Genomic DNA, 21979 nt, shown 5'->3' on the forward strand with positions numbered 1-21979 from the left:
CCAGAAACGTGCTTCCCAGATTATTCTAACTGGGGTTCAAGACAGGGAAGCCTAAACATCATTAAGTTTGTACTTAGTGATAAAATCAATGATGTCCAATGATGTATCGGGTTTTCTTGCATACTAAAGACGGTAATTCATGAGACAGGTGTTGGTCATGCAAAGACATCCCCCCAACCTCTGAGATGTGGCAGTACCACCAACTAGACAATGAAACTATGACACACATAGTTTCAGGGTGATGCCAAGTCAACCCTGGATAACAACTAGGAAACATTAAAATGTCAGACACTCTCTACCTTAACAATGGGTTAGGTTATTGTATTTTCTGTGAATAGCCATAAAAGTATCATATAACAATAGCAACAATAATACAAATAATAAGAACAATCATCGTAATAAAATTACATTGATGACAATAATACGAACTGCAGCAACAGGAGGCAAAAAGTGTTGCACTGTGGCAAACGTGCAATCAATGGCAGCCAACAGACCAGACAGCAAACACTGAAATTACGGTACAACAGCTGAAAACCTGGAGTAACTAAATAAAACACATAAAAGTCTTTTATTTTAAGAGAACACTGCATATTTAAGCACAGTAATATACATTTGTGGCGTCTGATAACAAGCATGCTCGACGGCTCTTCTAGTACAATTTTTTTAGTGAAGCACTGGTGAAAACTGTGATATTACTGTAGTTCACTGGATGACTGCATCTCTAGTCTCTCTTTGACTGCACGGAGTGGGGGGTGGGGTTTATCAGGCATTAAATAGCCTTTATCTTACAAATATCACTAACTGGCAACACATTTGCCCAGCAACCAGATATAGAACACGCATTCCACTTTCCTTTGCAGGGCCTGCACTTTAATTGGTTTCCACAGTTATACCCTGGCCTTGACTCTGCATGGCTGTTTATTCCTGGGCCTCTTCCAAAAACTTTCTCAGCGACTGTGCACTGTCCCTAGAGAGCAAACTGAGCTTGGTTTCCTGCCGAAAGGGACTGTCACAGAATATTAGCGTAAAAAAAGTTTAACAGCGCTTGGTAGTGGATTCCTATGCTTAAAAATAAGAAATAAACAGTATGAATTTGCATACAGAGGTGTCGCTCCCCAAATCAAGTATTTCACCTGCGGTGCGCCTAAGGTGCCCAAGATTTGCAATTTACATTGCATATTTACAGATGCTCTGGAGACCTCAAGATGGGTTTTAGCACTGACCCCACTGCAGCTTTTATTGGCGCCCTCGACCACAGGTACAGGTCCTCTTGCAAAGCGCTAGCTAGGGCACCTAAATGCTGCCCAAATGAGAATATGGTTCTAATAATGTTGTGCCAGAATGACCTCTGACATCCACCAGTAAAGCACCAGTCGTGAAAGGTGGTACTGCACTTACCTATTAAACATCACTTAGAAAAAAAACTCATAATGCATTCCCACAGTGAGGCCATCTACTTACCACCAAAGGGTCATTCCACTGATTGTAATGTTTCCAGTTAAGCCCTATAAGCGTGTGCCAAGGCATGCCTCTACTCATGAGGGGACATGGGTAATTAAGGGTGAATGCACGCTCCCCATTGTATATACCCCTCTGAGCAGGGAGAGGTTGCACGTCTGCCACCAAGGGGTAAACCCACCACTGGTGACAGTAACCCCATCTCAGTATTATCGTTCAACACTAGGACCAATACACAGAGTCATAAAACTCCATTTAACATCCCTTGGACAAGTAAGTGAGCTGCAATCTCTAGTGCTTGGGCCCGAGAGTCCAGATGTGTGTAGGGGCCACTTCACAGCCACGATTCCCATATTTTACTAACACAAGAGTTTGTGGCCTTATATTTCTACTTCAATTTAGGTCCAGTGGTTCCCTTGCTACACTACTGTGTCTGTACTCTTAGCCGGCATTACTTAGTGGTGGCGTGTGTGGCTGTTTTCTCTTTTGGTGAGGGTGGGGAATTCTAACAGGTTCAAGTCGTGTCCTATAGATATTACAGTTTACATGTCAGGAGACCCTGTATGTATCTGGCACTCTGCGCTTCCGCTGTAAACAGAAGTCACCGGACGATTGATTCGTCCCCTCTCAGCCTCGTGCCGCACACGTGGTGGCCCCTCTGACGTCAGCGCGCACCCGCAGCGTAAAAGCTCGCGCTCCGCTGCGGAGTCATGGCGCCCGAGTACCTTGACGGGGGCTGAGCGCGCGGAGCTCTGAATAGGAAACCCTCCACTGCGCACCGAGCTACCTTGCAGTGACCTTGAGACCACAATAGACACTAATGATTTTATGGTCTTAAAAAGAAAGCGAAAAAGTCAAGCGGTTTACATGGAGCCGGCCTGCTGTTCATCAGCGTCTGATTGCACTTGCCACCCCCACCTCGAGCTGGCCTGTAAGTGCAGTGAGGCAAGGTTACTGCGTTCGGTGAGGACGAAGGACGCGCTGGCTGCCTCCCTGCTCCCGTGGGCCCGAGAGACTCGCGGCTGAAGGAGAGCCATTGTGACTAACGGGCACAACTTCCACTAGAAGACATTAACAGCTCCTACGCAGATGGCTGAAATGCTTCACTGCCCGACCACAGAGGAGCTAAGCAGTTTGCCCAACTTCACAGCGTATGTCAATGGCTGAGCAGTGAGTGGCTGGAATTCAGAGCCTCCAAGACCACATCTCCTGCAACAAGGTCACGTCTTCAGCTGACAAGGTCAATCGCATGCCCACAGCTCCTCTGCTTGTCCACAACTCCTGCTGTCCTGTACCACTCCTCTTGCAAGCAAATGACTCCCTCATAGCCAGGGTTGGATTGGGATTGAAAATCGGCCCGGGCACGCAAAAAAAAAAAAAAAAAATCGGCCCACATTTGCATAATCACTCCTCAAATCACTGCTATGGTGTAATCATATAAAAATTAGGAGGGGGGTAAAAAAAAATGCACACGTTAGTTTACAGTGGTGAAACAGTTAGGCCACTTCTACTCAGGCCGCCTACCCCCAATCAGTATGTGCACACATTAATGGGCCGGCCAGCGAGACAAAGGGAGTGACACCTCTTGCCTGTTGCTGAACGGAGGTAATGAGCGCCCATCTGCCTCTAGAAAGGCCACTCAGACACCTACTGGGCCGCTGGCTGTATTCGAACAATGGAGACAGTGCCCAAATGGCCACCCCAGACAGCTAAAAAAAGAGGCCCACAGCAGCACTTAGACACTGGCCCCTCGGGCATTGCCCTAATGCCCGCGTTACCAATCCGACTCTGCTCGTAGCCACCGTGCACCATCTCCCATGACCCTGCCAAGACTCCTGATAATATGCCGCTGCTGCTGCTGCTACTACAGACACTGCCTTCCCGCCACCAGCCCGGAGTACCCACATACACAAGACCACAACTCCAGTCGCAATGCTATTTCTCTGGACACATGCTCACACCATCTGCCAGACCACAATGCCTCCTGCCACAAGAACCCACCTTCTGTCAAAATACACTTCTACTCACCGGATCACACAATCTGCTATTACATTGCTAAAAAAACAGGAACTGGCATCTTATCCATGTCGGAATTTAAGTTAGTCCTCAAAAATTCAAGTCCATTACTGAGTATGGAATCAGATATGGCTCCTTGCCTAACGGGCGATAGACGCACAATGGTATGCTCCACCTGTAGCATGAAGAGAATGCAGCTGTATTTGAAATGGAATACAGATCATAAAGTTCAGCGTTTGGTACTTATTATCAGATGTGAATTGCTACCATTAAGATGCATCACAGAAGCTTCGGAATTAATTAGTTGAAATGAGCAGATATGCAATCTATGTTCTCACAGAATCCAAGATTTCAATCATGCGGTTTTTCTATGCCCCGAATCGCATATTACTTGTTTAAAATGTTTATGCTGTTATTCACAATGGTATCTTTAATGTTAATAAAGCAAGTGCACGTTTAAAAAATCCACCTAATTAATTTACTTGCTTTAAAATTTTCAATTTATTTTAGCTTTTTTATTAACTTATATTGACCATGGATTGATTTTTGATTCAATGTTATCTCTTACTGCTCATCAGTTGATGTTATTCGTCTTATGATACCCCTATTTTATTATGCTTTGCTGTAAGGAGTAAGGGATTTTTTTGTCATTTTCCAAAGCTATATTTTTCATCGATTGATCTCTGATTTCAAGATATTTGGTGTTGCCTATGAGCTGACTTTATAATTTCTATGATATCCCACTGCAATTGTGCTGCCGTAAGGAGCAAGGGAAATGTTTAGGAAATGTAAAGACTTGTTTGTGTTAAAAATCGTTTCATAAGTTCCTTGAGTAAGTTATTGAGCAAAGGGGAGATATTTGTTTTAACAATTATGTTGTCACAAAAATGGGAAGAAAACAATAAAGGATTTTGTCCGTGTGTCTTGCTAAAAAACACAGCTAAATCATTCACTATTTCAGCCACTTGAACCAATAATAAGATATTAGATCTCACCACCACATATGGTGTGTAACTCATATTTGCACCAGGGTGGCTATCCCAAGCATTTCAAACAGATGAGGTAGATGGTTTATTCTTGCTAGTGGGAGAGGCCATAATTGGTCTAAGAAACACTAAGTAAAACAAAAGTGTTGAGTGAAAGAGGAGTATAGTGCCGTACGGATTCCAAAAATGTAAGATCCTCCGGAAGAGGCGAGAGATGGACAAAATAGAGCAAACATCCTTTTCTTTACTGTGACTTTGAGTAAGTATACAGAAGCACACATGAGTTGAATATTAACAATAGCACAACATGATTGTTTATATTGCTGCATGCTTAGCTTTAAACAATAAAAAAGTAAAATTGTTTGAGCAATCGCTTTGACAAACAATTCACATAAAAGCACTATATACATTTTGAGCACTTTACGTCAAAGCCAAAATATTCTTTCAAAAAACACTCACTGGTGAAATTAAACAAAATCATCGACGTCCAATGATTCCTACATTCAAAAGGTCTTTGAAAAAGAATCACATTCCAGGTATAGAATCTACTGACATTCTTTTAGTGCCATTTTATATTTGTAGAACAGTGGTTAACAAATATTACAATTGTTTTGTAACATTACAGAACACTATCTATCCTTCCTACTGTTTTTTCACTCGGTTCAACAATATATATAATCTTACATATTATCATTATGTCGTTTAAGTGTAAGCATGATAGTCTGAGTATATGCATTTTATATCTCGGCTCAAAATTTTGCATGTAAAGATCACTATATTGATCTTATGTCTCGCTTTCTGATATTATTATTATTTCAACAGACATTAAAGAATAAATCAATTTTAAATCATACTACTAAAACAAAACAGCCGACTGCAATTCTTATTAAGATGACATTACTGGTCTATGACAATTTAGTAAACTCAAAATTTGTAGTGAGGATGTGGACTATATAATTGCTATGAAGTATATGATGACTTATTTTCTGGACATTTATGATTTTGGGCTCACATTAATACTCAAATTGTGCATTTGTGTACTCAAATATATATTTTGTAAAATGTGATACACCATATTGATTACTGACAGCAGTACTATGTAATGCAAGAGGGCAACGCATCATCTTTATTAATCTTGCCTACTATAGCCCATCATTCATCTCCTTGTTCTGCTATTGATATCTTTATACAGCGCTTAATTTCTTCTAGTTGTAACTTCGTTCTCTGCCTATTTAAGGAGCGCAGACTGACAGTCTTTACTAGGGGGCGGGGCTCTGTGAATTTCCACTTCCTAGCAATCATGCACTTCGCCGACAGCAGCACAAGATCTAAAGACTGACATTACCAGTCTCTAGACTTGAGAACTGCCCAGGAGGCAGCATTCAGGATTATGTATGACCTTGTGATCTGTTATTCACCTCAACATCTCTGCAACTTGTGTCCAATAGTCAGCTATAACTGAGCATTCCTCAAATATATGCCAAAAACCAGCCCTGTCCCGTGTACATCTTTGGCAGTTTGCTGTTGCAGTGGGCCACATCTTATGTTGTACGGTTGGAGCCAAATACGCTCTGCGGAGGATGTTACATTGAATATAGATACAATGGCCATTCCATGAGACAGCATGAGGGCATGGTATTGTATAACTCCTTTCTTTATCACGGACACATTTACCCAGATCAATATTCAACCTATTTTTTAGGGGGATGAATGATCATGCATATCGTTCTGCAGGGCTCTATACATCCAAGTAGCAGACTGTCCACTCTCAACTATTGTGTAGACAGTCTGTATGTGCTCAAGGACAGCCAATTCTGTATGTACAATGTTCCGGTTTGTTTTAGGTGCATTGATGAGTCCAATGTATCTTAGGAATTGTTCCTTGTATAAGCCAAAATTAATCATGAGGGATTTAAATTATAGAAGTTGTCCATTCACAAACAAATAGCCAATTGCAAATATTCCTGCTTTGCCGCACGTCTTTCATTTTGAAATAATATCTAGGGCATATTGGACTACTTCTAGAGTCTAACTTTTTCACTGATTTCTAGCAGTGCAATGCAACCCTCAACAATCTAGGATATGATACGAGGCAGCAGGTCTATGGTTACCATACAGCATATTTAATAATTTACCATGCTGTATGACATAAAGAAGCAATCCTGTTGCAGCAATGTTATCAGTAGAGAAATGGAACTTCCCAATGGAAAACCAAGTAATATCAACAATTCCACTCACTTACACACTATGCTCATAAAGCATGCACTCATATGTTTCATCCAACTTGCAAGGATCTATGTCTAGATATATACCCCAAATCGAGATGTGGCGTTTGACACCATTTTATTTTTTGCAAAAAACTCTGATCTGCAGAGTATAGATTAAATGTTAATGCATTAACAAAAGTCAATAAAATTCATGTATGGCATGCAATACAATACCTAGCACAATACACACTAATGTTAAAATCCGGCGACATAACTGCACACAATGAAACAAAAATAACAAACAATAAATTAAAAACAGTTCAAACAGGGAACCCTTTCTTTGCACAGTTACACATGAGCTGTTGCATAAGTTTATCCAACGTATAACATCATGTTGAAAACACTGGTAGGATAAATATTTATTCCTACCCACGATTCCTTTAAGTTGGATTCAAGTGGACTGGTGTCGATGCGTTTCGGTGGTATGTGTATAAATTTAAAACCACCTTCTTCAGGACACATAAAATCAGGGATTTATTCCCCTTCAGGGTAATAAATGTCATTTTTATTATATCACTGTGGCTGTGTTGTATCACAGCTTGAGACACGGCTGCTTGGATTGCCACTTATTGTCTCTCTCAACCACTGTTGTCCAAATGATAGTGATGGTGGTGATAAAAAAGCTTCTCCCGGTGTAAAACACCTAAGTTTATGAGGTAGATATCTCCGCTTAAATTCCATGGCAATTACTTGTTCTCTCCTTGGTACTGCCAACTTCTTGGTTCTGGACAATTTTTTTAATTTGCCAATATCCACCCAGAAGGTCAGATGGCACAAAGTTATATAATCCTGTCCTTTCAATCGGCGTCACTGTGCAGCAGTGTTATGAACAGCTAACCAACACATCAACCACTGAAGCTGAGATGCCAAATAATAAAGTTTGATATCTGAAGCCACCAATTCACCCCTATCATAGGGGCATTCAATTTAGCTAGTGCACATAGTCGCCTTTCTTGACTGCTAACAGATCCCCTAAAATGCTGTTCAATTCCTTAAAAATAGCTTCTGGCACCTGCATTTGTAGGTTAACTAATTGGTATAGCACTCAAGACAGCTTTATCATCTTTGTGATACCATTCTGGCCTACAGGGGCTAATGGTAATTTCTTCCAAAAATCAACCTGTGGTCTCAGGGTAGCAATAGTGATGCATAGGCTGCCCTCTAATACATCTTTATTAGCATCAAACACTTCAATTCCCAAATATCTAAATGTGCACAGTTCCCTTGTGATGTCACATGTCCTCCAGGGTAAATACAGGAGTTGGAGCATCTACACTGACCTTCTTTTAACTAAACCTCTTAATGGGCTGGTCGAAACATGACCAGTAGAAACCAATTATCTGCCAAAAGAAAAGCGAATGTCGGGTGATGCTATGTGACAACAAATGTAATTTTTGGACTGCTGTAGCCCAATAGCGGGAATATGAATGCTGTGAAAGGAGACCTGTGCGACATAAACCAATTCGAGAGACTTTCAGAATAAGCACAATTGTCCATTTTTATACAGTGCTTGATGCGAATGTTCACGGTTCCAAGACAAATTGGGAAGAAAGGCAAATTCATGTAAAGTGATTGTTTAATCCTTCATCACATAGTATGGCCAAGCAGTAGAAGTATGGAATAGAAATTCAGTGTCCCTGTCCCAGTGCTTGGTGTTTTTGGTTAAATCATATACCTTCCTTTACAAGTCTTCTAAGGAGGCAGACTGCTTGAGAAGATCAGAGAGGAATTATCAAGTTGACCAAGGCCGCAGTCCAAAACAAAGTTATTTGTGACGATTCGAACTGTTGCCTGCTAGACATCTGACCATTGATGCTTCATTGCAAACAATATGGAGCCAGGTTGACCAGGAAGAACAGAGGAACCACAATTGGCTGATCAAATCCCTTTCACAAACAATATTCCTAAATTTTACACGTTGTCATACTAGCAAACACTTTAATGCTCTACGAGTAGTAGCTTTCTTAATATATATCTCAACGTTACACACAGTGAATCCAAAATACGTAACTATTGACTATACATTGGTAAAATTCCAGCACAATTATTAGGAATTCAACAAATACAAAAGAACGGATAGTTCCCACACATGGACAACTATGTTGTTTACAGCAGGGAGAGTGTAGCAATGCAAAAAAACTGAATATAGATGCGTTTCCTTGAATTGTTTCCCAATATTTAACAGTATAAACAACTCAGGGCACCCACCCACTACCTTCATTTAAGAGAAAACTTGGCCAGAGTTTAGGAAACAAACTAACAAGTTCCCAATCAAATAGTAACAATCCATTCTTAAGGCAGTTTGCACACTCCGTTCTCAAACTCCCCGAGTCACTCAATTCATCATACTGATTGTACGCAATGTAGCAGAAAACAGAATCCTTCTCCTAAAATGTGAGGACGCAATTACGAAAGTACATTATTTTAAATACTGAATAACCACACTGTCTGGCCCTTACACTGTAAAAATAAACTGTGGATTGATTTAGACATCAACTTCATATAAAACGAAAAGCATAACATTGGAACTGCAGGTACTGGAGGAGACTGAGGGACTCCATGTACAACAGGTGATCTCAGGATGGATAATCCTCATCAAGGCATCATGCAAGCATTCCTGACACTTTCTTTCCAAACGTGTTTGGAGAGGATTAAGAACGACAATACCAGTAATGTAAACAATTATGGAAAAAGTGTTGCTTGCAAACAATATCAATTTGTTCCTTGAACATTTGAACAATATCAATTTGTTCCTTGAACATTTGGTGAAAACCTATGTAACTCACAAAGCCTTTTTTGTGGACAATTTCCAAGAAGAAGGAAAAATCACATTCTGCTTATTTATTTTTTAACTTTAAAACCATGTAAATCACGAAGGTATGTTGGGTCAATTATATACATTTTCACGATGCGCTTTCGTATGATTCATTCCCGCTCTTGTTTGACTGCTGACAATCTTTATTTTTGCAGCTCGGGCTGCGTTTGTGTCCTACTCTCACAGAGCACTGCTCTTCAAAATTTCACTTCCTATTGCCCACCACTGCGTTTCTTAGACTTTTGCATATCATCATCCTATTTGCATGGTGGGTTCATAGTTGCCATTCCTTCACAAGCTAGATCTAAACTTTAAAAAGACGCCTGACTCTTTCCAATACCACCAATCATTACCAATGCTCAGTTTGCTACTAGAAGTGTTCTGAAACAATTCTGGGACAACTGGATTGGAAAAACTACGATTCACCTGAACTTTCACTGCTTGACTGTACATCTATGCCAACAAATGCCTGCAAGTTAAGGCCTTCACACCTGTAATTCATTTGCAGGGAGGTCTAGAGCAGGTAGCCCATACATTTACTTTTTCAAACCCTTCTCAAAAGAGAAGACACCATCCGGCAGTATCTTGCAACACTGGCCAGTTTATAAGCTCTTCAGTCAAGGACATAGCAGGCATGGGAGGGCTGACTCCAAGATATAGAGTTTTGAAAAGAAATTATATATGTTATTTTAATATTTATAGCAAAACTGCATTCTGTTTATTAGAGGTCAACTGACCCAATTCTAAATTATTCCAGGGACTTTCTGTATAATTTAGAAATGACAAAGCATGAGTTGCCCTGATCACCTCCTCTGTATATACATTACATAAAAAAGCTTTTCTAGTATTAGACACCATATACTTTCATATATAATGGGGCGAAAGTGAACTCCTGAGTGTGCTTCAAAGTTATTTAAAGTTGACTTCTTCTAAAATTTAGAAGTAGGGGAGAATGAGCTATTCGAGTCTGTCCTCCTCTACCACCCAACTCTGCAATGGACACAGAAGAACAACTAGTCTTTCTATTATGTCTGTTGAAAAAGCGGGAAAGCTGATAAAGTAATTTCCTGCTCATCCCCTTTTAAATGATTGATTCAAGGAAGCTTCTGGAATCACTTAGAAACCAATAAGGAGAAACTGTCCTCCTCCCTTGCCTGCTATGTAGTAGACTTTAAACAAGAACTAACCCTTGAAGGTCAATATCTTTATTATGTCAACAGCTGAGTACGAAATACAATTTGAGGAAAAACTGTGCTGGCTTATCTGGAGTACCCTTCCGGGCAAAGCTGAACAACCTTACTTGTCGCAAGCAGGTCAGTACTCCCCAACAGGTGTAAAAACTCATGAATTTGGTAGGTGGCGTTTCAATATACAGTTTTGAAATTGTGTCTGAAATCTTGTGCCTCAAATGGCCAAGGACAATTTGTGAGTTGCCTATTTTTCCCTAGTAAACCCTCAATATTTACAGGTTAATTGAACAGAAGCAACACCAGGCCTAGACACCTTGTTGTGTGCTGGTTGCATTTTGCAAGGGCTTGCTATAAATAGTTAATTTTTTGATTCGCACTCCTACCCCCAGGCAGTTGATATCTGTACCAAATACATTATCTGCAATCAATTGCAAGCGTAAATTTCCAAAGGAAAAGAAATACCATGAGAGAAACTTTGAAGGACAAATCTCTCACCTCAATGATGTCCGCATTGGTCCGGCTCTCGTGGGGCTCGTTGTACTCTGTGTATTTGAGCAGCACTTTGTCCATATCAGTGCTGGCATACTGGAACAGCTTGTTCGAGTGGTTGAAAATGATGAGAGCAATCTCACAGTCGCATAGTACGCTAAGTTCATAAGCTTTCTTCATCAAACCAAACTTTCGCTTTGTGAAAGTGACCTGTAATTAATCCAGCAAAACACTTGCATTAGAGGATAGAACGACAACACAGAAGAATTTTAGCTTTTCAGGTGTCCGCACCTATATTACAGGTACAATTTAATTGGGGAAACGTTTTCACACCTAACATCTTCAAGAATGCAATTATGCAAATATTTAATTTCATTAATGTCCGTTTGAACACTATAAACCCCAACAAAAAACAGTGTTCGAAAAATAACTGATTTCTAGAAATACCTTATTACAGGAGACGAATCTAGCGCTTTACGCTTTATCTTTCAAGTAGAAGAAGACTCAGGTAGTTGGCAGAAGTGAAGAAAATGGGTGTCACCTTGTAGCACAAAGTCATACCACGTGCAAAGAGGCTGTCAGGTCAACCTACTAGTTTAGAATTGTGCACTATATAAGTGCTAATTATTAATAACAACAAAATTAAATCTAATTCACTATGGTCTTTCCATATTTGGTCTACTCATAGGCACGGTGATTCCAATTGTTTTGGCATTAGCATTCCTATAGTGGGTCCCATTCCGCTGGACCCTCTCTTGAGCGCTGCTCCTTGCTTCGGGTTATTTAATTTTTTTTAAACAATTAAGAAAAATCAAGAGATAGTTTGTAGGGAAACCAAACTCTGCTTAGTAGGTACGGTGTGGGATGCAAAACATACACGTTTCCATTGCCCTATTTGGCCATTTCTGGAATGGATTTTATTTTTACACCCCAAGTGTGCAGTGAGAAAATGATACTGCAATGTTTGAGTCAAAAGTTATTAACTATCTCAGAAAAAGAGAATCATTAGTGTGCCCTCCCGACAAAACCACGTGTACTTCCCCATCAAGCCACCAAGAATGAGCTTTATAAAATCTAATTCTAAAGTCTACAAAGAGTATTTTGAGGTGCCGCGGCGAAGAAATCATTGGCAGCAAGAAAATAATATTTCCAATCAATAAAGACGCTTCATAGGAAAACATTAATCACTGTAACAGAATTTTGAAGAATAACTTGAGAACCACAAATTCTGAATGTCACAGTCTGTTTGAAGATTGCTCAGAGATGTTATTTTCAAGCTAGTGGTTTTCTTTGCCAGGTTCTAATTGCTAAGGATGAAAAGCTTCAAATCCATTATTATTCTTCAAATAAGAACGAAATATTTGAAATTGAATAAGGTAAAATTATACGTTTTGTGTAAGCATAAGGGAACGCTAGAAAATACTGTGTCCATACAAAATTGCTTGTGGACTGTGCAATAACGACAATACAGTCAAGACATGACATACCTATACATTTCTAACCACGTTATTGAAAAAACTTACATTTAGTAAAAAAAATCAGGAATATTCGATCACGGGATTAAAAGAAAAAAACTAAAAAATCCCAAAGAAAATAAATGAAAAAGGGTATTTAATCGAATGACAAATACCCCAAAAAATCACAAATATGACAAAAGTGTTCTACATACAGTATATTTCACAAAGTCCAATATTTTCTACAACTTATGGCTGCAGTTCCCTAAGGGAAAAAACATCAGATAGCCAGGATTAGTTCCATAAGCACCGCCCACTGTACCGATTGCAGGAATCTATGCACAATTACAGTTTCAGGTGCACAGCAAAATGTCCAGTTCACACTGGTCTAGTGCATTTTTCTACAGTAGCCAAAAGCTTCCTTCGTCCTAATGACCATCTGCACTGTTCTGCAGCAGCATGCAGGTTCCACAGAGGCACGCTGAAGAAAGCCCATTTGTAACTGATCCTTAGAGTACTTCCAGCCACAACACTAATTCCTATTTCACAGTTTTTTTTGCACCCTCAAAACACAGTAGGGCAGTTTCATAGTGGCACGCAGGAGAACTGTCCAGATGCAAATGGTTATCTGGAATTCTACCAGACGTGCTAGGCTCCCTCTGTCACAAGATATTCTGCATCCTCAAGCTACAAGAAGGAACTTCCAGGGAAGAATCATGACTTTTCTGGTATGATCTGGACTAGATGCAGTAGTCTCTTTCTAGAGTGTACACACAATAGGTATTTGGCTCAACAGGCACTTTCTATTTAACCTATCTATGAGTAATAAGAAGCTACTAATACCCTTTAAAAGTAGTTCAATCTGGAGAAGAAAAGTCTTTAAATACTTTTGAAAGGAAGTAGATTTGTAATCAATCTCAGGGGTAAAAGATGACTTTCGAGAGTCTGGCAGCAGCTATTCAAAAGGGAGGGTACCACAAATTGCTTTAAATTATTCAAATGTTGAAAATGAAAAAGTATTATATACAGGAATTCACAATGAATCATACAAACCTGAGCATGCTACTACATGGACAACCCTATGTACTAACACAGTGCTTTAAATCCCACATGTACAAGACACAGTGGCTTTATTCATATGGGCTCGCAGTAGGCTAGTGCTACCAGTCCTGGAGAAACGCAGGAGCACATGTTCCAAGGCAGAGTTGCAAGGACCCTGGAGTGCAGCGGTAGGCAGAGAAGCCTCCTCTCCTCTTCAGTTCATGAAGGATTCCCTCTGCAGACTGGAGAAGTGGGGTATTTACAAAGATAGACCAGTTAGTGGAGGTTTTACCCATTCCTGAAAAATGAGTAAGCAAAGTATTCCACTCTCTCCTCTTCTTAGGTCTACTACTTGAATATTTAATTCAGCCGCTAGCCTTTACCAGTAAGATCGGAAGAGATTTTATGTGGTCCAGACTTGTGCAGTTCTTGTCTCCAGAGAAGCTGGTAGGATTCTTGCTCTGAACTGGGAGGGAATAACAGAGGTCCCATCCATCCTACCTGTAAACTATCTGGGATTTTCCCAGCCTAGCCACCCTAACTATGAGTTGGCCAGTCCTTTGAAATAGCAGATTACATGATTAGCTTCCTAGAATGTGAGATCACAGACAGGGAACTGCATCCCTCTGGAATGTACTCAGCTGAGCTCAGGCATAATGTAGCGCATCTTCAAAAACTAGCAGAAGAGTTACAGACAACTATACGATAACTTTACATTTGCTCCTTTCACCAAAATATTATCTATACATTGTGAAACTGGATTTAAAATCCCTTTCCTATAAAAGATACCTAATTAATATTTTAGAATATTTTATGTTCTGGAAATATGATCTGCAAACCAGTCTGAAGGAATACTACATAATCTAAAATCACATATTCTGTTTACGGAATGAAAAAATATTTGGTTAATTCCCACACCTGTGCCTGTGTTCTGTGAAGCTGCACAGGGGATCTGCTGAGTTACAGATTTTCCAGAGTGACAGCTATGGCAATTTGCAACTAACGTTGCTGTGCATCTGAATTGAACTGGAGCTTGTAAAGCACAGTTACCCCAATGTGCCATGAAACTTAAAAAAAAAAGGTAGAATAAGCATTAAAAAACACGTTTTTCAGGGCTTTAAAAAAAATCACCATATCAGGAATAAAACAGAGGTGAGTGGGAACAGAGAAGAACGTAATTATCCCTGCATAGAAGAAAAGAAGGTACTGTCAAGCCTGGTGTGCTTACTGAGAGGAAGCCTCGAAGTACCTTTACATTCAGATCTGAGAATACAGCAGAAACATGTTGAGAAAATCAATTGTAGGAAGAGGGAACGAGAAAAGTTTAGGGTGTGGGGACAAGAGAGAATGGGTAAAAGTATGTGGAGAGATTAAATTAGAATAGTATTGTATGTGTGAGCAGTTGTTGAAGTAAACCAATGAATGTCTGGAGGCGGCCTTGTGAAAGGAAGGTTTCGTGAAAAGCTGGAGGAGGATTTTATAAATGAGCTGGAAGGAGGTTCAAGAAGGAAAGCTGGTTTTACAAATCTTGGGCATATCGTCAGCAGTATTGACGGGGCCTTAACTAAAGGCAACATGTGCTCAGAGAGAGGTAGTAGTGCCACTGAAAACACTGTTTATTGGCAATGGCTGCTGCCACTGAACAGGGATGGGGCGGGTGGTGGAAGTGGATTAAAAAATTAATAATAATAAACAAACTTACCTTTTCCTTCGCCAACACGTACCTCTCCTCCATCCCCTTCAGATCTGCTACAGCAGTGATTGGCTCTCCCAACCAATCAGGACGCTGCCGAAGCAGCGTCCTGGTTAGTCCGAGCATCATGTGTGGACGCTCAGGCAGTGCCTGTGGAGGCTGGGCATGTTCACCACGGGCGGTGCAACACAGCGAAAATGGAGAATATGCCAAGTGCGCATGACGCCCCAGAGGGCCGGCCAAACTGTCATGTGCGCTTAGGGAAGTGCAAACCACTCCTCACTCTGCTTGGCGTCACGGAGCCCAGCCCCCCCCCCCCCCCCCCCCCCCCCCACACCTGGCTCAAAGTGCTGCATAGAAAAATAAAATGATAATAACATCCTGTTATTATCATTTCACTTTCCTTTTGTACACTGCTTCAATAGCAGTAGGGTGACATTACGTAGGCTCGAGAGAGAAGAGCTATCGGCACTGCTGGAGTGCTGTACAGCAATATAGACCTGTTATTAGTGCTGGTACTGCTAGCATGGATCAGCCATGCGAATGGATAGTGGAAGAGACCGTGGGCCACAGGAGGCCTGACACTGATGGACTATGCATCTATCGAGCATACGGGGTCCCCTTGCCCCTCAACTCAGAGGTCACAGACTGATGAAAGCAGTCACTCGGTAAATCTATAATGCATCTAGGCATGGTGGGAATTATAGATGCAACCACCTTCTTTACTGAGAGGGGCCGCTATGTACCCTGGACCATTGGTTCATCGTGGACATTTCCCCTAGAGTACAAGCCAAGATCCCATGTGCCGAAAATACAAAGTTACCTGCAGAAGAGGGCGGCCTTTTCCTTAATTTCTAGCAATTTGGTCTAGAAACAAAAAATGACCACCAGTAGGCTCAATTTTTACTGTACGGTAATGTTAAGGTTTACATTAAAGTGTTATTTCTTTTTAAGTAACAACTCTGTCTGAATAGTCATTATTATGGAATTACTGGCCTTGTGTCAGGCCGTCACTGATCCGGCAAGCTCTCCAGTACAGTCAAGGACACATTGGACACCTAATATTCGATCTTAAACCAGTGCCCAGCTTCCTGGACAGAAGAGGGCGTGTGCAATCCCTCCACTGATGCCCCGGAGGTCCCTACACTGTGGGAATACTCTCGGATAAGGCACACTCTTCCCATGGTTCCGTCGCTGACAGCCTGCTCTATCTGGGAGCCAAGACCCCACATACATACTACATTGAAGCAACTCAACGAGCCTACAGTTGAAGGGATTGGGTAAAAATCCCCAGAAGCAGACGCAAACTGCGTAATCTGTAAATTAGGTGCAAGAGGAGGCCAGATCAGAGCAAAGGAGTGGGCCAATCTAACACAGAGTCGCACAAGCTGGGACATGTCCCGGGCAGCGCAGGGCATTCGCGACAACTTGCTTCTCACGAAAGAGTGCTGTTATCAGGGCAGGGGGCGTTTCCCCGGGAGGCTGGAAGGGTGGGGATGGTTTTCAAGTGATGGGGGCTAGTTGCGTTACTGCCTGGGGGCCGGTTTTGCAGCCGGGCTGTAATATCGAACCCCAAACCAAATTTTGCAAAGGGTGTGGGTGGTCCGACAAAATTGACAGGGCGGCTTTGGATTCCCAGTCTGGTCCTGGCTGTTCTCTGCAGAGCAACGGCCTCCCTGCACCCACATTTCCAACAGCGCCGATGAACCACCATGTGACACTGCGCTTTCCTCCACCAAGTTTCCTTGAATAAATTACCAGGCAGAAAAAATGGTGCTAAATTATTCCCCCGTCTCCCCTGGGTAGGTGTCCTAATTTTCGACGTGCAGAGCGGGGGAGACTGCGCCGGTTGGTCCCCTCTGAGACTCAAAGTCTCAGCAGCGCCCCAAGACTCCACCGCATCATGTTCCCGCCGTGCTGTGCGGCTTGCATGTGATATCTCTGCGCGACTAACCTGCCCGTCGCCGTTTGCGGGGAGATTTATCTCCTCGCATCACTCATCCCACACAACAGGAGACTTGGCAAATTCCTTCGGAGAGTGAGGCACAGCTGTCAGTGTGCCCGGCAGCTGCCAGCGCGGCACTCGGCTGCTTCCAAAGATGGCGATGGCCTGGGCCCGTGGCTCGCGCCGCGCTCCCCGGGTCTCGCGGCCAGGGCACCTCGTGCGCGCGGGCTGCCTGGGCCCTGGCGGAGCGCAGTCTCGGGGGCGCCTCGCTGTCAAGACTTTATTTATCGAGTCAAATTAATATTGCTCGTGCCCATCAACGTTCAGCTGTCTTTAGTGCGCAAGGCAGGCGGCGCACACTGGCTTCGCACGCCTATCCTGAACTTGAGGTTTCATTACAAAGTAAGCGGCGCAAACAACACACAGAAAAACAGAGCATAAAGGGCTCCAAAAGAAAAGATTCGCCATTAACGATTCAAATACCAATCAGGAGGCTGCTACAAACGATTCTCAAAGTCATTTCACACCGGAAATTCACATTGGGTGCGAGAGAGGTTTGTTTATAGGTGCAAGTCCAACTTCCGGAGGCTAAAAACGTGGATTTACACATGAAAAACAGAACGAACACACCTAACTCCTATTATTAATCTAACAAGAAGAGATTCGCGTGAATGCATGGGATTGGTTGAGCACACAAGACTGATACCCTTAACACTGGACTAACCTTGCCTTCCAGATCAGCCAGCAGCCCAACGAAAAGCGCTTCAACGCGACGCCAGTGATTGTAAGTGCTATATAAATGCAATTACGATTCAATATTCTGGGTGGGGTGAAGCGGGGCGTTCGCAAATCATTTCCATGACACATTAACACCTCAGAAGTGTGAAGATATCTCAGGGGTCGCAGTAAATATATGTCCAGGGTTAGAATGTAAGACCCCTTGTGAGAATCAGTAGAAGTTTCGCAACGTAAAAAAATATTTGCACCGTATGGGAAGAAGAGAAAAATAACGTTTAGAAGTTGAATTACAGCAGTAGGTCTTGATCACAATCTGAGAACAAATAATGTCTAGATTTACATAGCCAAAACGCTTTGGACAGAGTTTAAATCGCATTTCCCAAAATCATCCCATCTGGACTCATGGTAATCTAAACTGTTGCATCTTCCAAGGAATACTACACTGAATAAAAAAATAAAAAGCCCAAAAATTGCAACAAAACTACTGGGACACCAATGGAAGTAAATATATGACAGTTTGTGACTCATATCCTTAAATATCAACCAACAAAATGGTGACAGAGACAGTGGGACTACTCCAATTTGAAGTTTCTGCTGACAGTATTTGCCCCCTGCAATATAGTGCGTGCATGGCGAAGGCTCGGCCTGTGCTCCCAGTTATCCCTAATCATGCGATGCCAGAAAAATACCCAGATCCAGGACCATTCATGCTGTCTCATATTGGCTTTCCATCACTACACTTGATGGTTGAGCAAACCAGTGGTGTGGGTGCCCCACAATCACTGTATCAACTGCGGCCTATGGGCACGCATCTGACACCTTCACTCTTGATGACGACCATGGCACCCTCTACAAACTTCAAAACACAATAAACAACAAATGATACTACTATCCAACAGCATTACTCCACAGTCCTCATTTTACAGACCTTAGAAGGTAGAATGCTCAGATTAACTATGTTGAAACCTTTGCTGATACCTACTGTAATTTTTTCAAAGATTTATGATAAAAATACATGAGCCCCACAGGCCACCTTGCCCAACCATTTGACTCTGTAGTGGTTAGGAGCTCATGTAATGCGTGAACTATGTAAATAACATTTCACTTATACCATGTAGCTGACGGACGGGGTGGGCTAGGGTTTCAGGCCCTAGACTGACTACAGACGCTAAACTCTAGTCGGAGTCGTGAGGCTTGACACAAAGGGCAACACTCAACAACAGTCCATGTACTGTAGAGTTTCAGCTCTAAAATTACAGGTGTTGGATGTTTCTCGGATCTGCTAGGCTCAAAGCCATTTTAAAATGCACTTCATCAAGATGTGTTTCCTTTTTTTTTATTTATACAGTGCCTTGATATATTTTCAATCACTTTTCTATGAAACAAAGTTTTGATTTTATTTTTGGGAATATACCGTCCTGTAGCACACTCAAAATACCCCTCTACTGCGACAAAAACCCGAACGGAATAGATGTACTGCATCAAAACACTAACAGGATAGATATACAAAGAGATAGCTCATGTTTTTCTCAGGTTAGGGGACGAGAGGGTGCTTTAGAGCTATCCTCAAATGTCCACAGTTATGGCACAATAGTCTAACAGCCACCCCTGCCCCCTCACCCACAAACACTTACCCACCCCGGCATAACAAAGTTGGTGTACTTTGGAGCTACAGGCAGTAAAAGAATTGTTTGTTGCTCTGATGTGACCTAAATGTAGCATGAGGCCTAATACTAGTCCAGTGGTTATAAAATAATCAGACTGTACATCAGAAATGTGCAAGCCTCTGTCACCCAACAGCCCAGCAAGTACTATATTTAGTCTATGGCAGCGTCAAACGTGCAGCGTCAAATGTTTCGTTCTGAGAAATGTACATTAGAGACCACTGCTCCCTTGTGGGAACAATTCTGTGATTTTTTTGAGGAACGATGGAAGAGAGACCGCTTTCAGAAGACCATTTCTTTTTTAGGTACTGAGACCTATCTTTCATTTTCACACTTTGACCCAGAGATCGAACTGAGAAAGGCTGAAACGGGAGAAAGGAGGAGGAAGAGAAAAATGTGTAAACAGCGATGAAGGGCTGAAAAAGAACCTGCAAGAGTATGTTAAAAAGAGACGTGAAGTGTGGGGCGGGGGAAGAAAGCGGCATGAGGTGGAATCCAAACTAGGGAGCATTGGTATCTGGCAGATTGATGGCTCTAACAAAACACTTGGGACGCCGTCCACCTCAACTTCATTTTTTATTTCTAGAAAATAAACCCTGTTTGGTACAATTCATCAGAAACGGACCAGCATGGGACTGAGCTGCACTAGAGATGAGCAACAATGGAGGACACAGACTTGCTTGGGATTCAGCACACGTCTGCCGATGGCTAGGCTGGGCATTGAAGCTGTACCCCTCCCCCCCCCTTGGCTGAGGGAGCTGTGTTGCACCACAGCTCCATGCTTGTGAAGAAGGGTAGAGGGTGGGACTTCAGCTAGCAGAGGGAAGTGGTGCCCGCCCGACCCCCCCTCCCAATCCCAGGAAACAGTAGTGACCACCATCTTGTCCTCCTTCTGGTAAGGGAACTTCGACCCTAACAAATAGGCTAATTGCCCAGCCGAAAAGGAGAAAGTAAAGATTTCATGCAGTCCTCTGCTCAAGACTGTGCAGTGGAAAGAACATATTGGCAAGAAAATAGTTGTCCGCCTTCTAATGTTTCCGTAAGTAGGCACCAAAAACAGATAGCAAACACCAGGCCTACCTAGTTTTGCTCATTCTGGCCCGCTTGAACATCCTAAACCCACGGTGTCCAACACAGGTGGACGGCTGCCCAAGGCAGGCCTGGAGGTCAACAATGTAGGCCCAGGAAAGACCGAAGAAGGGCAACATTTCGGCATGAGATAAATCTACACACAACGCACCAAAAAGTAAATAACAACCAGTCAATGGGTGCCCTAAAACGGTGACATGGCTCCTGCCCTCAGACCTATCCTGCACACTACTGGTGCAGTTGTATGACTCTGCGGCTTCTTCCTTCGTGGGTCGCTATTAACTTAATGCCCATTTTTGAAAAAAAGGTCACCACTGGACTTACAAAATGTCTCTTGGTCAGCAGTTAGCAACCCCATGCTAGATTTCATCTTAAATGTATTAAAATCATATTGAAACACAATGTGTTCTATGTGTTATAAGCAATAATGCTGCATCGTAATAAGGTTACAAATAAAAGACGACTCTCCTCTCTGTGCTCGCTTTCTACACAAAGGACCTTTCAGTGCAAGCACAAAGCCAGGTCCACGGGCTTTGCCAGTGCTTGTTGTCCGTCAGAGCGGCTCCTGGCTTTCTTTGCATTGTTCGAGCGGCCTTGAAGCCTCATCTGTCAGGGGGAGGCAGGGCCCCCTCTCCGTGACAGCTTATATTGCTCCCGTTACCCAACCCGGCCGAAACTTTCAATCTTTGGTAACGTGAGAAACAAGCGTCCATACTTGGACAGATTTGCTCCCCCCTATCGCAGTTGCCAAATGGAATGGCTAACCTGTCTTCAATTGCTGATAAGGGCGCCTGATTGGTGGCAGGCCTGCTCTTATCGCGCGCTGTGCTACAGCAGAGGGCATTTCAAGTGGACCCGAGTGAAATATAGGGGGGGACGCCAGCGCGGCCACAGTATCAGGAAGGGCAACCTGGCATAGCGCCTGGACTGCGGAGCAGCATCATGGGTCCGCGTAACACGGTTTGTGAGGGCCCCCACCGCCGAACCGGATCATGGGTGCTTAACATGTTTTACGTTTCATACCGCACACTGCCTTTGAAAGAAACGCACTCTGCAGACCGAGAAATGCAATTAATAAATGCCGAGGAGGAAATAAACGCTTCAGGCGAATGAAGTAAAAATACATGGACGAAG

The 21979-nt window shown here is 42.5% G+C and overlaps 1 protein-coding gene across 4 annotated transcripts in view; it reads right to left on the reverse strand.

Annotated features, from left to right (window-relative positions):
- MEF2D (myocyte enhancer factor 2D) overlaps positions 1-21979 on the reverse strand; it is a 456242-nt gene that overhangs the window by 131916 nt on the left and 302347 nt on the right. For all 4 annotated transcript variants that reach the window (XM_086947641.1, XM_086947639.1, XM_086947640.1 and 1 more), the window contains exon 4: positions 11228-11431. In XM_086947641.1, the coding sequence (XP_086803767.1) occupies positions 11228-11431 (204 nt within the window). The remainder of the gene's footprint in view (positions 1-11227; positions 11432-21979) is intronic.

Source organism: Lissotriton vulgaris, chromosome 12 (assembly GCF_964263255.1).
Source record: "Lissotriton vulgaris chromosome 12, aLisVul1.2, whole genome shotgun sequence".
Taxonomy (NCBI): Eukaryota; Metazoa; Chordata; class Amphibia; order Caudata; family Salamandridae; genus Lissotriton; species Lissotriton vulgaris.